Below are 15,707 nucleotides of genomic sequence, written 5' to 3'. Positions count from 1 at the left end.
GCACTACAAACAGTTCATTTCCTTAAAGTTCCAAAGATGTAAGCTTTGCCAACTTGGGGCACTAGAAGAGAGAGATAAGGCTACTACAGTTAATGTCTTAAGTGGTAAGGGCAACAAGAGAAAAATAGATACCCACCCACCTTATACGAAGGATATCCACCATTTCATTGTTTCCAATCATTTCACCCTTCGCATGCTCTCTACGAAGAGGCACTCCGGGCTTAGCAAGTGGGCAGATTCCCACTTGTTTTCACTAGGGTTTCCACTTGTATTCTTTTGTTAGATGCTTTAGAAGAGAAGTTACGTTTTTGTTAGTATCATTCTAAATTTCATATTGTATGTCTACACAAGTTTCTAGAGGTTCCTACAGTGGGCTGCTTACTGATGAGGTTGACCCCACTTCCATGTAGCCCATGTAGCCATTTTGTCTTTTAATGTCGATTAACGGTTAAAACAAGAAATACTTGTCCATTAGTTTCTAAAATTTAAAATTTTGCATGTATATACATCTCTGAATTTTACACGTATATCAGTAGATCTTGTATTTAAGCCTGTCTAGATTTGCATTTATATGTATAGAGTACGTGGTTTAATAGCCGAGTAGATCTTATGGGTGCAGAGAGAGGAGAGACAATATATGATGCATTAAATGTGGCCAATCAATTTTAAATTCTTCCAGTACTTTGCAAATTATGCACAGATATTTATGATTTATGAATTCATCATACGGATTCTGCAGTTTAATAACTAAAACTAGGTGTATAATTTATCTCTCTACGACTTTTCCTTGATCCATTTTGCATGCTATACCAGGATATTATACATGTATTCTAATTTCATTGTAGCATATATATATATATATATATATATATATATATATATATATATATATCATAAAAATGGATGAATTATTGTTTATTACCTAGATTTGATACCTTGAGAGCATGCCTCTTCTCTACCAACAGGGTTTTTGTTTTGGTCATAAAAACCTTCGCACCCTTAATTTACTCTCTTCTTCTCGTTTCTAGTCCTTGATTGCAGTGTTACCTCTCCCAGCCTAGCTTCTCTTCCTCCTCCCCTTTACTCTTTCTTTTGTTAGAGCTTGATTAATAAATTCTAACATGTTTATAATCCATATAATCGATTAAGAATCAGAATTCTCATAATACAAACAACACATGTTCTTTTCAATCTTTAATTTAATACACCTTAAATCCATATCAAAACCGTGAGTAAAAAGAGAAAATTAAATAGAAGATGATCCTTGAAATGGCCTTTCAAATTTTGTTCCCATTGAATACAACAAATTTCTCTTTGAAGAGGAGGTTCATAAGAGAATATGCCCTAAACCAAAAATGTGGACCGTCGTTCCTTAAATTGAAAACTGCTTCAGAAGGTTAATTACAATTTTCTTTACTTCTAATTGTCCCCCATGGAAAAAGAAGTCACCTAATGGAATTTACACAAAGATTCCATGACAATTATACCCTTAAACTAATTAATTAAATCACTTAATTTTAAGCTTATTTAAAAGATAGTACACACATTTAATTTATTTACATATTAGCCCTAATTATTAAAATTAATATAAATTAATCCAACAACCTCCCATTGGGCCACATATGTAACCTGCGAGATGTGTTTAATTTTATGAGCTAAGAAATTTGCTATGATCCTAGGGTATATCAAGACAATCTCATCAACTAACAAAGTGGGTTTCGTTACATTAATCATAACTTGACTCATCATTGGTTACATATACAAAAACAACTAAATGACATAGATCAATCATGAATGTGTAACATGGATATTACATGCAATATAATCCATACATGCCTATTTCTAACTTGTCCTATTTTATTTTATTGAGATTAATACCTTCAAATAACTTACCAAAGTGTAATGAACTCAAGATTTTATTTTTGTATAAAATAATCCAAATACATAGAAAATATTCAAAGTGTAACATAAAGCAATAAATGAAAAATAATACAAACTCCCACTAAAATAAAATATCCTCAAATAAAACAACACTCGTATGAATAGTGTGCTTATAAAAAGACTTTGCGTGGTAATCCTTTTGTGAGTGGATCTGTTATCATAGAGTTTGCCCCAATGTGCTATGTGAACATATTGCACTCTTTTTTTATAACTAGGAACTTAATGTTAATATACTTTAACTTTGTGGAGCTCCTATTGTTGTTAGAATATAGAATTGTTGGCTTATTATCATAAAATAATTAAACTGGTATTTCAATACACTCCAAAATGGGCAGCCCAATGACAACAAAATTCTATAGCCATATTATGTGGTTTGACACATCATAATATGCTACAAACTCTATTGCATAGTAGGTAAAACTACTAATATTTGCTTGGCAAACCTCAAAGAAATAGCTCCACTAGCCAATAAGTAAGCATTGGCTGATGTTAATCTCATTTTGTCTTTACATCTACTAAAATTAGAGTTGGAACATCCAACGATCTTTAACTGGTCTGATCTCCAATATATGAGCGTGTACTCTTTTGTTCTCTATAAATACATCATAATTCGCTTAGCTGCTTTCCAATGATTCATGTCGAGGTTACTCAAATAACTGTCTAAGATACCAACAATATATGGAATATCACAACACATACACACATGAGCATATATTAGACTTTCTATAGTTGAAGCATAAGGAATCTTTTGCATTTCCTTAATTTCAAGCATATTTTTTTGGCACTTGCTGAGACTGAACTTGTCTACTTAAGTGATAGGAGTGTTATCTAGTTTGCTATTTTGCATGCCAAATCTGAGAAAATGATTGATATAGCTTCCTTGAGACAATCTTAGAATAACCTAAGAACAATCTCGGTGTATCTAGATTCTAAATACAAAAGTGGTGTCACCAAGATTTTTCATCTAAATTTTTTTGATATAAATATGTTGGTGTCATGTAGCATGTCTATATCATTTGTGGCAAGCAATATGTTATCGACATATAAAATCATGAACAGTATTGAGCAACGCCTAGGTCAAGTGCTACAACGCTGGTTTAACATAACACATTTTTATAGGTTTTTTAAACCCTAAATCTGATGGCCATACACCTTAATTTAATGATTTAGCATCCCAAAAATATTTTTAATGCATAGATTAAAGCAAATAAAATATATAATCATGCATTTTAAATTATAAATAAGTTTTAATCCACAAACAACTATCAAATGATCAAAAATGCCAAATTCTATAAACATATGAACCCTAAAAAATTTCTTCATAATTTATCTCTAATTTCATCAGAATACTCAAGGAATTAAGAATGGATTAGGCTATGATACCCTTTGTTAGCGCCTTCATCAATAAATCCTAACATATTTTTAGTACATATAATCAATTAATAATCAAAATTCTTAAAATATAGAAAAATACGTTCTTTTCAATCAATAATTTAATACATTTTACATCTATGTCAAAACTAAAAACTATGAATAGTAGAAGATTAGGATTGCGGAAGCATACCTGAACCCATTGGTAGAGGAAATTAAATAGGAGATGATTCTTATATTGGTCCCCTGAATTTTGTTCTCAGTGAATACCACAGATTTCTTTCTTAATAGGAGGCTCCTAAGAGAATATGCACTAAGACAAAAATGGGGACCATTACTCCTTAAACCGATAACTACTTCAGACAGTTTACTATAGTATCCTTTATTTCTAATTCTAAACCTTATAGAAAAAGAAATCACCTAATGGTATCTATAGATAAATCTTATAACAATTATACCCTTAAGCCAATTAATTAATAATTAACTAGATCACTTAATTTTAGGCTTATTTAAATGATAGCACGCACATTAAGATATAGCCCCAATTATTGAAATTAATATAAACTAATCAAATATCTTCTTCTCCTTCCTTGACGTCAGTCACGCCTCAAACTAGATGTGATGAGGTGTTGTAGCAAGGGGCAGGCCTCCCTCTCTTTCGTAGAAAGCTCATGCTCACCCCCTTCCTCCTCGGTGGTTTTAGCCATAGCGAATGGGTTTTAGGACGAGGGTGAGGGATTTAGAGTCATTTTGGTGCTTTTCATGGTTAAAATTTGATATGTGGAGGCTTGTTGTTCTCATTTGGGCTAAATCATTATTTTTTCATTCTTGACTTAATCTCTGAGTTTGTTGTTCCCTTAGTATGCTTAGTTATCGTTTTGCAATTTGCTTGTTTGTGGTGATAACCGATGGTCATATTGGTGGTCTTGATTGCGGCTTCCTCTTGATGCCCTATAGGGATGTGCATCATTGGATCTATGGTGGTCGTGACAAAATTGTTGAACGCCGAGCCTTCGCACCTACAACTCCATCCGAGTTGTAATATATTATCATTTCGGTCTTCTTTGGGCTTGTTATAATATTTTGTTCTTTGCTGAGTTATAGATGATTACTAAGTTGTGGGTTTGTTCATACGTCAATCGTCCAATCTCTTCCTTTGTTGTGTATATCAAGCTTTTATCAATTTGATTGGAATTAAGAAAGTTCTTCACCGAGAGTTATTTCCCTAAAACAGAAAGGAAACAAGAATGGAGCACACAAGGAGAACTAAAAATGACCATGTCCCGTATTAGTAGATTTAAGTTTAAATTACTCCATTTCTTAGTAATTTACGAGCATAATTTGCACAAAATTTTTGCTATGTTTTCAATTTTAGAGGACCGCCATTTTCAGCTTTCCTTGCCTTCCTAAAACAAATAATGTCTTCTGACCAAAATGCCCTCCTAATGGTAATAACTAATGAGAGGAAAAAGAAGGCTGTGGTGCACTAATTACGAACAACAAAGAGATGGCCCGCAGTGGATCCCAATCCATGCTTTGGGTGGGGTGGGCGGTGTGACGATACACTTGAGAGCATGTTGTGTTTTTGTCATAGGTCAAGGACTTGATGGAGTAGAGAATCTAGAGATGATATCCTATATAGTCTCTCAGGTCTGGCTCAGGTCCTGGGGTTACAGATGGGTCCTCCCTCCGTACCTTGACACAGATTAGACTTGAAGACCCCCAAAGAACCATTGGAACCAATTAAGAGTTGCTAATGGAGAGTGACAGTTTGGTATATTAGTAGTTACAGGGCTCCTGCACAATAAAACCATGGTTCAAAGTTCAGGGCGTGAGGGGAAAGATCAATGCTAGAGATCAAGACAAACAATAAGACATTGACCAAGGAAAGACTGGAACTACTCTTAAGTCTCAAACTGGGCCACCATTATAATTTAATTGCATTCATGGGTGACAAAGAAATTTCTTTAGGGTGCTCACGGGCTAAGTTCAATCGCAGGACTGTTCATTTCTCAAGACTTTCAGTATCGCTGCCCAAACCCCGACATCTCCATTGTCATTAGAGTAAAAGACAAGGCCACGACTAAAGGAATCCGCCGTCAACAGACCTCCTTTTGTCTCCAGCACTCAAAAAGCAGTCCCTGTGAGCAATATGCACTAACTTTAACAAACACACCTCAACTACACCATTAACCTAATCATAAAAGAGATTAATGCAAAATCATCAAGCTTTAGGATTTGCTACGAAGCTAACTCCTAGGCAGGATAGGGTTGCTCTTTTAGATATGCCCAACTTGTTCTCGTAAAAGGTCAGTGACTAGTACACACAATGCTCATAAAGGTAAGTTTGGTTGCTTCATGCTGCCTCCTCTTCGAAGACATTATAGGATCCAGAGCAGGGCGACAATAATGTTCTCATCCCAAAGCATCAATTATTGAAGCCTTGACTCTATTCATCATGTGATCAGTTCACCCTCAACAATTTAAACTTGAGGGCCAAGAGAGAACTTTGCATGAGTCACCATCATGGAGAAACTGCAATACGTGGTATTCACATGCCTTCTCACAATGGCGTTCTCTCTCTCTAACCAGCCAGTAGCAAATAATTTCCTCGTCTCACCGTCTACTTTTGGGAGGAGGCTTGGGAGGGAGCTGCATATTTCAGCGCACAAGCCTGTGGTGAAACAGAATACTGAGGTAAGATTCTTGTACGTTAACAAATAAATGCATAAACATCATCAGGTAGTCAAATAAGTCTCTTTGACTAATATTTCTATTAAAAAAAAGTCTCTTTGCCTCAAAGTTTGAGAAGAAAGAGAACATGAGATAAGTCTTAACAGATACATTTGCTTTCAGATAGTTCGTGGAATAAAGAAACCCGAGACTATGAATGGTTCAAAAGGTCTAGTTCAAAATGAGGATGGTGAAGAGCTAATTTTCATTGCAGATTACCCTGGAGTATCGACTCATCATTCTCCACACCCTAAGCATCCAAAACCATAGACAATCTCAGCTTCACTTGCTCAGAGTGATTTTCTCCAGCTTATGTATTGTGCTTCATGCTTAACTGATTTTAGCACTGCAGTTAATACCATTCTAAATTGCAATCTTTCTTCCCTATCAAGATTATGCATATAATGAGAATAATATGAGAGGGTTGCTCTTGTATCTCAAGAGCGTAAACTGCAATGTGTGTACATACTTGTAGCCTCCAAATGGCCTTGCAGCTTTTACTGCAAGTCTCACACTTGCCTTATATTCTTAAGACTGAAAACAAAGCCAACTTCGAAAAGTTAGCCACAGGCTGATAACTTATCATATAAGTCTGTAAATTTGCTTGTCGAACACTTACAAATTTTGAAATGCACTCTAATGAAACCTAATGTTAGGGAAAGACACTAGCATAATGATACTGCACGTAGGAGGTTATGGAACAAGCATGTTGGGAATTACAACTTACAAGTACCACCTTAAGTTTTTCTACTTAACTCCTTGGATTTTGCTGACAATCAATTCAGTCTTTCTGCATAGTTGTTTGTCTTACTTTCAACCCTGTAGCTACTTTAAGATAGCAATCATAAATAATTGTTTACAGTGTACACCATGGATGGGCGTGCCGACCGGCACACCTTGTGCTAGTGACATACTAGCAGATGGCACAAGGGATGCCGCATGGCACCCCTCATAATAGCTTCGCTGCTCGCTATTGACCTTGTCATTGAGCTCGTCGATCGCCTTCGTCGTCGCCGTCGCCCGAGCTCGTGTCGGGTGCCCTAGCCTGAGGGAGGGAGGAAGAAAGATCGAGAGAGAGAGAGAGAGAGAGAGAGTTAAAAACTTAATTTGCGAATTTGAAAGTTTTTAACTAATAACCCCACTCTCTCTCTCTCTCTCCCCTTCGAGCTAGGGCACCCGACGCGAAGGCAAGCAGCGATGACGAAGGCGAAGATGAGTATCCCTTACCTTTTTCTCTCCTCTTACAACACGGCCAGCAAGTGTTGCAGCACGTGCCATGCTGGCTGGTGGTCAGCACGGTCCGTGCCTGTGGCACAGCCATTGTTGGTGTACACTACCTTTAATAAGTTTTTTTTGTTGAGAAATTAATCTGCTCCTCTATTATGAAAGAACGTATTTACTACTGTGAAAATCAGTTCAAGATATACCTAAATTTTGACATGCAAGTTCAAGAAACATTTTTGAAAAATGGAGAAAAGATAAAGTTAGGAAAATTCTAAGATTAATACTTTATTTGGATGGAGAAAATAAGAGAGAAGAAGATGTGAACCAACAAATGACTAAGTCTAGTGACCGGTTTTAGTCTCATATTGGCCAGCTTCAGTCATATCAGCTGAAACTAAAGTTTTAAAGATTCAGGTCAGATCTAAAATGAATCCGACCTAGGGGGAATCAGTAATAGATGCCTCCGGCTACCTTTTTTTTCAAATTTTCAACTTTTGCTCCCTATCTCTCATACACTCTCTTCCTACCCCTCATACTTCACCCGATGAAGTTCACTGAGCTCATCTGACGGCCGATCTGGCAAGCTCATCCGATAGCCAATCTGGCAAGCTCCTCCGGCTATTCCGCACTCCGGTGGATTTAGGTGAGTATATTTTTGCTCTCTTTTATTCTTTTCTTTTTCTATTCATCCTCTCTTTCTCCCACTTTTCAACTTCTTACTACTGCAAAACAACAATGAAAATAGAGAGAGATATCTCTCTCTTCATATCATTTCTATAATAGTAATTTAATTACGTGCATAGAAATTTATCAAATTCAGCTCAAAATTTATCATGATTTTGAGTAAGTATTTTTTTTATGCTTCATATGTGAGCAATTTTTATTTTTCTTATTTTTCTACCAATTTTTCTAATTTTTTTTAAATTTTCCATATTTTTAAATAATGTTTAGAATTTTAATGTAATAAAAATATAGTCTGATCGGATATGACCAATATGTATCATTTTTTCAAATAGCCGATCTTGATCCCGAGTTTCAAAATTTTGGCTTATAACTTATAGTTAATAGCTAAATATAGGTAGAGGGGTGTAAAATAAGAATGGACATGCCAAAATCAACAACCATTGATCCATACCAGAAATATTTTATCTACCTTAAAAACACCTATCCTTTTTATCCATTACTAGCACGGAGCACAACGTCTCATCTAAGAATGTCCAAGAAGCATGTGAACTATATATGTACAGCTTTGATATATTTCAGTTTTACTTGAAAGTTAAAACTTAAACGATTGAAAGAAGAAACGAGCTGCCTAGTACATCTCCCTGTGATATATTTAACATGGCTAGTACAATGTCATTCGTGTCTCTAAAATCTTGCCGCCTGACTCATTGGACAAAAATTCCAATGTGTACTAATGGAATAATCAACACACACCTTGAAGAATCACTAGAATTTCACTGTGTCTAAATTCTCATCCATGCATTTCCTTTAAATGACTAAACATGTTATAATGTTTCTTGGATCCTCAATATATTGTTCACATGAACATCTAGATCTTAAGATAAAAACTCAATAGAGGAATCTTATAATATCATTTTATTTTGAAAAGCTGGCATTAGAAACGTATGATTTAGAACACTTAGTTAACAAATCTAAATGATTATTAGCACAATAAGTACATATCAACCGATCATATCCTTTGGCTTCATATTGCTACAGTAACCACCCTTTATCTTCGCAAAAATAGCATTAAAATGGTCAAACTTGTTCAAATTCCGACAAAGCTTAAAGCTTCATCATTCATTAAAGACTGTTTCATGATATGTTTGCAAATAAATTGGCAAGATATATTCAATAACACACCTCACAAGTAGTAAGATCCATTATTGTTGTCATTTGAAGTCATCAGGGATAGATTGCAAACTTGCAACTCCAGTTGGCATAAAGAAAGAAACTTGGTGCTCCTATCAAGCACCTTCATGTTGTGTCCACCAGAAAAGCACATGCATCTCTGACACATTTTATTACCATCAAGCTTCGATGCTTCGACCTTAGTAGCAACACCATATGCAGATATATGATCTAATCAGAGCACCTCATACTCATGTCAAAACAAAGGAATAAATTTAGTAGTTGAAGAATGTGTCACTTTCTTCAATTCCCAAAGCTCTTCAAAGTAGCTATATAATTGGGATAAATGAATCATGAGTTGAAGAAGCAACCAGAAGTTTCCACAACTGCAGTTTAAAGGTCCACTGATTGATACACCACATGCCATGTAGCACCAAGGCTCTTGCTGCAGCAGCATGGAAGAAGGCCTATGAGAAAACTGTCCATTGCGTATGAATTAGGAAAAAAATAATTCCAGCAAGAGAAAGTATCTACAGTAGTCAGAAAGCCAACACAAAATCACAAAAAAACTTCTGAAAACTTGACTACTGTGTTACTTGATCCACACAGCACTGATACCACCACAATCTACCACAACTGTTTTCATACATCATTAAAGAAATAATGCCACCTCAACTGGTAAGAAAGTTAACAAGTAGGTATGTTCTTTCTATCTTGTCTCTGTCAATTATCGACAAATCTGTAAATACTGAAGAGAAAACTTCATTCTACTGTTTCACCACTGAATTTGAGAGAGGTAGATGTAGACTATTGTCAATCTACATGTAAAATAGCATATTACTATCTCCTATGGAGTGAGAGCATTCCTTTCATATACTGATTCCTGGTTTTTCTGTATTTCTCCAGCACCATATCAAAGCTCTTACAAGTGTCTTCAAAATCGACACATCTGCAAAACTGGGACTTAAACCAAATAAATTCAACTGTGGCATCCTCAACAAAGTCTATGTATGAGACAACAAGGTCCTCCAAGACAATAAATAGATTACAATAATCTATATTATCATCCTCTCCCTCCAGAGGCAAATGTCGGAGCCACCTCATCCACTGCAAAGAGTTATCATCTCTTTCTTGGACAACTAATTCAACGCACTTGAATGCTTCTGAGAAGTTAGAGTTCTCATTTATCTTATCAATGATGTGGCTAAAAGTAGATTTTTGGCTTACTATAAGATTCTCCGAGTGATTACTCATGTTGAGATGAGATGACAAAAATTTTCCGGCAATCAAGCAAGCCTTCCTGAAGACAGGATCACAATCAGCAATCTGCTTGATTGAAACATGCAACAGGAGTGGAAACATGACACTTGGCTTTTTTAATTTTGAATCAATAGAATGATGAGATGCTTGTTTCTGCTTCTCATTCCAACAATGAAGAGCAACATGAGCAAATCCTTCCCATCTGCAAAATCCACACTACTAATCAGACATCTACAATGTAAAATTGTATGTAAAGTGCATCTATAATACAAATGGATGTTAGACCTAAGTGCATAAATGTTTCAGACCCACATTTTGAGCTGAATATATAGATAAAAAATATTGCCATACTTTTCACATGAGATACCAAACTCCAAATGACGAATACTCTCTTTGTAGTGCACATCAATGTAGAAACCATTATCATAACAGCAAGCATAACATCAAGCATATAGATAATGCTAAGAAAATGTGCAACATGTGGCGACTCATTGAGCCAATTAAAACTAGAAAGCATATCATTGATTAACAACAGAACTTTGTAATCGTAAAATACTTACTCAAAGGGCAGCTCAACTTCAATAGCAAGGGTCAAGTGGATTGAATAATCTGCAGATGCACTAGTCTCAGATTCACTCTCATCGATAAGTGTATGAGCTTCATGGACATAACCCCTAGGAATATACAAAATATCTCCTTCTTCAATTAAAATCCTCATACCTTCACATATATTGTTCTCTAAAATAGACACAGAATCAAGTGGTTCATATAACCTAGGCAAAAAATATGTTGGACGAGGGGAAACCATCCACTGCTTTTTCCCAAAAAGCTGCCACACAAGTACGCAGTGATCGTCATAATGCCGAGCCAAACCTTGAGATCTGGGTGGTGAGATGTATAAGTTAGCTCCTACGGATGGTTGACCAAATAGATCCGCCAAACAAGCAGCTATCGCAGCAACTTTATCAAACCGGAATTCCATTCCACGTAAGGCAATTGAATAACCATCATTAAACGCTTCCTTGCACTTATGGAGAGAGAATGGATTTGCAGATGATAAAGCAATACCGTTCACAAAGAGATGTTCCTCTTTTTCTGTGTATCCTTTTGCAGACCCAGAGTTTAGCTGCCGTGTTCTCAAAACTCTGATATCCTGTCCAGTTATTATTGGACAGCCCAACGAGTCATTCATCTCGTTGAGGAAGCAAGTAATATCTACTTCATCTGAAGCAATGGGAGGACAAGAAACAAGACCAACTAAAATTGAGTCAATGATATTGCCAGCTGTTCGAATATTAAAAGAATGTCTCAAGGAATTGAAAACCGTGTTAGCCTTCTCTGAGTTCTTTGACGCCGCCCCTCTAAGTAAAAGGGGCAATTTTTCCCAGTAGTTTAGGATGAAATTTTCAAAGTCAGATTCTTTTGTCCCAAATATACTAATTTTGATCTCATTAGATTCCAAAGCCACAGGATGAGACTGGTTCATTGAAATCCTAAAAATAGTTTCAGCAATATCATTCTTAGTACTCCGCAAGGAGCTCTTTTGCCAACTGCTATTGATCAATAATGCTGAGCCTTTAAGCTTGTCCCAAATTTCATGGATTACAGGAGAAAATCTTTTGACTAGTTCAGTTGATATTCTGTAGGTGAACTCTTCATTGGAACCATTGATGAGGGTTACTGCAGTGTCAAGGGTTAATGCCAAAAGATTATCTATTATGGATACTTCTCTGAAAGATTTAGTATCTGCATTCTCTGTATCTTGGAAAAGTTTTAAAGGTACAGGAAGAGATTCCTGACAAAATAAATACCTATACAAAGTCAAGTCAGATTAACATATAAAAATCTAAACTACTTAAATACGATTGGAATATAATGCGAGAATATCATATCATGAACATAAAGGAAAAAAATAAGCTTGTTAGATGCTAATTGAATTTTACTAGTGTCCTTGGAAATGTCTAAATCAAGGTTCCGAAAATCAGTATCGGGATCGGGATCGGCCATTCGGAAAAACGATACGTATCGACCGTATCGGCTGCCTGTATCGAATCAGACTATTTTAATTAAATAAAATTCTAAATATTATTTAAAAGTGTTGAGAAATTTTTAAAAATGTATAAAAAAAATAAAAAATAATAATTACTCACATATAAAACCTAAAAAGTAAAAATCTCTCTTCCTCCCTCTCTTCTTTCATATCCCTCTAACTGTTAGTCTGAAATATCAATTCTCTCTCACACTCTCTTTTTCTTTTTATCTTTTCCTCTCTCTCTCCCTCACTCTCTCTTCCTTTTTCCCTCTCTCTCCTCTCTCCCTCTCTCTCTGTAGCTGTTGGCTACTACTGTTAGCAGCAGCTGACAGCTGGCTGGTTTCGGCCCAGATCGGGATCAGCTATAGTCGATCCCGATCCACTTCAGCCGATCCCACTCGGGATTGACCGAAAAAGGAAACTATGGTCTAAATATGAATGGTCGTTGATTTACAGCTTCCACAACACCTAAAAAATTTGGCTCCGTTCACTTGTAGAATTGCAAATATATTCTAATATAAGCCTTTTTATACAAATACATATTTCTCTGTTTATAACCAAACACCATAATAGCTTATACTAGTATAACCTCTCTTATGCAAGTACAGCTGACAAGCATAGCTATACTAGTATGGAAGTTATTTTATAAGTAAACACCCCAACTAAGATGATCGCTTTATAAAGCATAAGCCTCTAGGGAACACGGACACTTCAAATAGCATGTCATGTCCATGTCCGATCCCTCATCTCCTCATGCTTAAGAAATCACATATTCCTTGTATGCGTTTCTAGCTGGACTGTTGCAGCTTTTCAGCAAGGTAATTGACTTGGCAAAGCAAGAGAAATACACGGTCTAATATACATGCATCATACATACTTATATAAATTATAAAACCAGCCTATATAGTAAAATAAGGAGTTATTTCCATGTTAAATATGTAGTTTATTTGCATTGATGAAAAACATTAATAATAGTCCATTTTATTGCTAACTTGTATGTGATGTATATATACATATACCATATTTCATTTCTATCATATTTTCATAAAGAGTTCCCACACATCAATAGAGTTGTTGCTCTGAATGATCATTACAGATCTACAACAAGAAATTATTTAGCTGGAAATAGTCCACATTATTGAACTTAAATGGAAAGAATATTAGTCATAGTGAAGTTTGATTTACCAAATCACTTTGGTAAAAAAAAAATCACCATTTGTCAGTTTACAGGAGATATATTATTGTTAAAAGTTATAACTATTCTGACAGTACAGTTGAAGCCCATGATCACTTTACCTATGTTACAAGAAATGCCTCATGGCCTCCACTATCACCTTCTCAGTTTCTTCAGCTTGTTCCTTTTTATATCCTATCATATGGAAGGGCCTAATTATCTAAAATTAAATCACTTACATGCATGCAACAATTACTTGGAAGAACGAGAAAGAGTTAGACTAGAGAGTTAAGTTAAATCCTTTGTAAAAGATATAATACTTCTCTAACCCTAAGACCAATATTCCACCTCAGAGGAAGGATTGCCAAGTCCAAAAGCAACACTAGGGTTAGAGAATTTCTAAATCTTTTAGCAAAAATATATTTTCTAGATAGTAGATAGAGTCTTGCACCTGGGATGAAGCGCTGTCACCTTTCTTGAATCGATCCGTACGAGGGAAAGATCGAGTTAGCTGTACCACCCAGGCTCATGGTTTCAATCCCCAAAGGCATTCTGCCCAGCCTTTCTATCTATCGTTATCAGAAGTTTTAGTCTTCGAAGAGAGGACTGATTGCCATGGAGTAGTGATCGAAAGACTAAATTCACTTCCCTCAACTGCTTTCTTTTGGGGATGGATGAAAGGCTCTACCTATATAAATTTTGCCAATTGGAGATTTTCCTATAACGATCTCCATGAATAGATGTTTCGCCAGTTCCAATCTTTATCTTGCCAAGTTTATCTCATTTCATGTAAATACAATTACAAAAGCAAACTTTCAACAAAATCTTATATGACTAAACAAAATAATCATCATCAAACAGTTGGATAACAAAACAAAACAAAAAAAAAAAAAAACTGTAACACCTGCAGTAACCAAAAGATAGTTTCAGAATTAAGTTCACCAATTGGTTGAATGTAAACCAATCAGAATTCATGAACCAATACGATACTAAATTCGAAAGCAGAGATACTCACAATAGCTTGTCGACAGCGGACGCTTCTCTAAGCCGTTCCCTTCCGATAGGAGAAGTCGAAAGATCCATAACAGCATTACACGCAGCCTTGGCCACTCGACGGCTCCGGCTCCCCAACGCCCAAACCAAACCCTTCAAAACTCCACCATCAGAAGCAATCATAGCATTAGCCTCCAAAGAGTGGAGAACAGTGGCGCCGACCACCTCGGCACTCAGCGCAGCCACAGAAGAGTAGCTAAATAACCAAAAGCGACCTAATTCATTAAACCACCCAAAAATGAAGGAGACAGGGAGCAAGAAAGGGATCAGTTTACCTCGACGTAAGGAGGAGAGGGAGGAGAGAGAGGAAAGCCTGGGGAAGAGGAATGGAAGAAAACGAGGTTGTGGTGGTGATGAGGGCGAGTTGGGAGCGGAGGAAGCGGAGGATGAGGGATCGAGCGTCGGGGTTTTGGAGATTGGAGGCGGAGGCGAGGAGGAGGGGGAACATTGATCGATCGAAGGAGGAGAAGATGGTGGTGATGGTGGTAATGGTGGAGAGATCAACATGAGGAGGAGAAGAAGAAGATGGTGGAATCTTCTTTGAGCTTCTTCTCCTCTTCTTGCAGCATCCATCATCTCGCCGCATCTCTTCTTCCATTGCAATTTGGAACAAGTCTACTCAAGACTTGCTCACCGTATAGTACCTTTTTTTTCTCTCTTAACATTTACAAGTTACACCCTATATTAACTATTTTGTGATTCACCGTCCTTGAAAATTTTGTAAATGGAAACCCTTTTTTCATATAATTTTTATGTAATATTCTGAGTTTAACATAAAACGATACCAGTAAAAAATATTGTCATAATATATTAATCATCTTCACCTTATTTCACTGACTCATAGTGTCCAAGCCAGAGGTTTGATTTCTAAATCAGAGTCGATAGAGATGCTTAGCTCACTCTATCTTTTTCGGCGAACCTCGATCAAAGTAAGAATAAGTAGAAGAGGAGGGGGAAGAAGCAAAAAAGAGGAGGAGCCACAAGGCGAGGGAAGGTGGCGACAGCAATGATGGTGGGAGGAGGTGATTGGGGAGAAAATAAAAAAAGATAGTGGAGGGGAAGGCG

General features: G+C 36.3%; 1 protein-coding gene and 2 long non-coding RNA genes across 3 annotated transcripts; 2 read left to right on the top strand and 1 right to left on the bottom strand.

The window, feature by feature from the left end:
* Window positions 1-3,904: 3,904 nt before the first annotated feature.
* LOC140799170 (uncharacterized) lies at window positions 3,905-4,443 on the top strand. The gene is made up of 2 exons (XR_012110955.1): window positions 3,905-4,042; window positions 4,270-4,443. It is a non-coding gene; the product is annotated as an uncharacterized lncRNA (long non-coding RNA).
* A 773-nt stretch (window positions 4,444-5,216) lies between these two features.
* Window positions 5,217-15,266, bottom strand: LOC140802240 (uncharacterized). The gene is made up of 5 exons (XM_073157703.1): window positions 14,918-15,266; window positions 14,605-14,838; window positions 10,944-12,194; window positions 9,136-10,585; window positions 5,217-5,986 (listed from the first exon to the last, which is right to left on the bottom strand). The coding sequence occupies exons 1-4, from the start codon at window positions 15,238-15,240 to the stop codon at window positions 9,964-9,966; spliced, it is 2,430 nt and encodes an 809-aa protein (XP_073013804.1). The 5' UTR covers window positions 15,241-15,266; the 3' UTR covers window positions 5,217-5,986; window positions 9,136-9,963.
* Window positions 5,867-10,555, top strand: LOC140802249 (uncharacterized). The gene is made up of 3 exons (XR_012111609.1): window positions 5,867-6,009; window positions 6,169-6,359; window positions 10,030-10,555. It is a non-coding gene; the product is annotated as an uncharacterized lncRNA (long non-coding RNA).
* Window positions 15,267-15,707: the final 441 nt, after the last annotated feature.

Source organism: Typha latifolia, chromosome 1 (genome assembly GCF_019914945.1).
Source record: "Typha latifolia isolate L0001 chromosome 1, TyphaL0001v2, whole genome shotgun sequence".
In the NCBI taxonomy this organism is placed as follows: Eukaryota; Viridiplantae; Streptophyta; class Magnoliopsida; order Poales; family Typhaceae; genus Typha; species Typha latifolia.
This window is presented reverse-complemented; position numbering and strand designations above follow the sequence as displayed.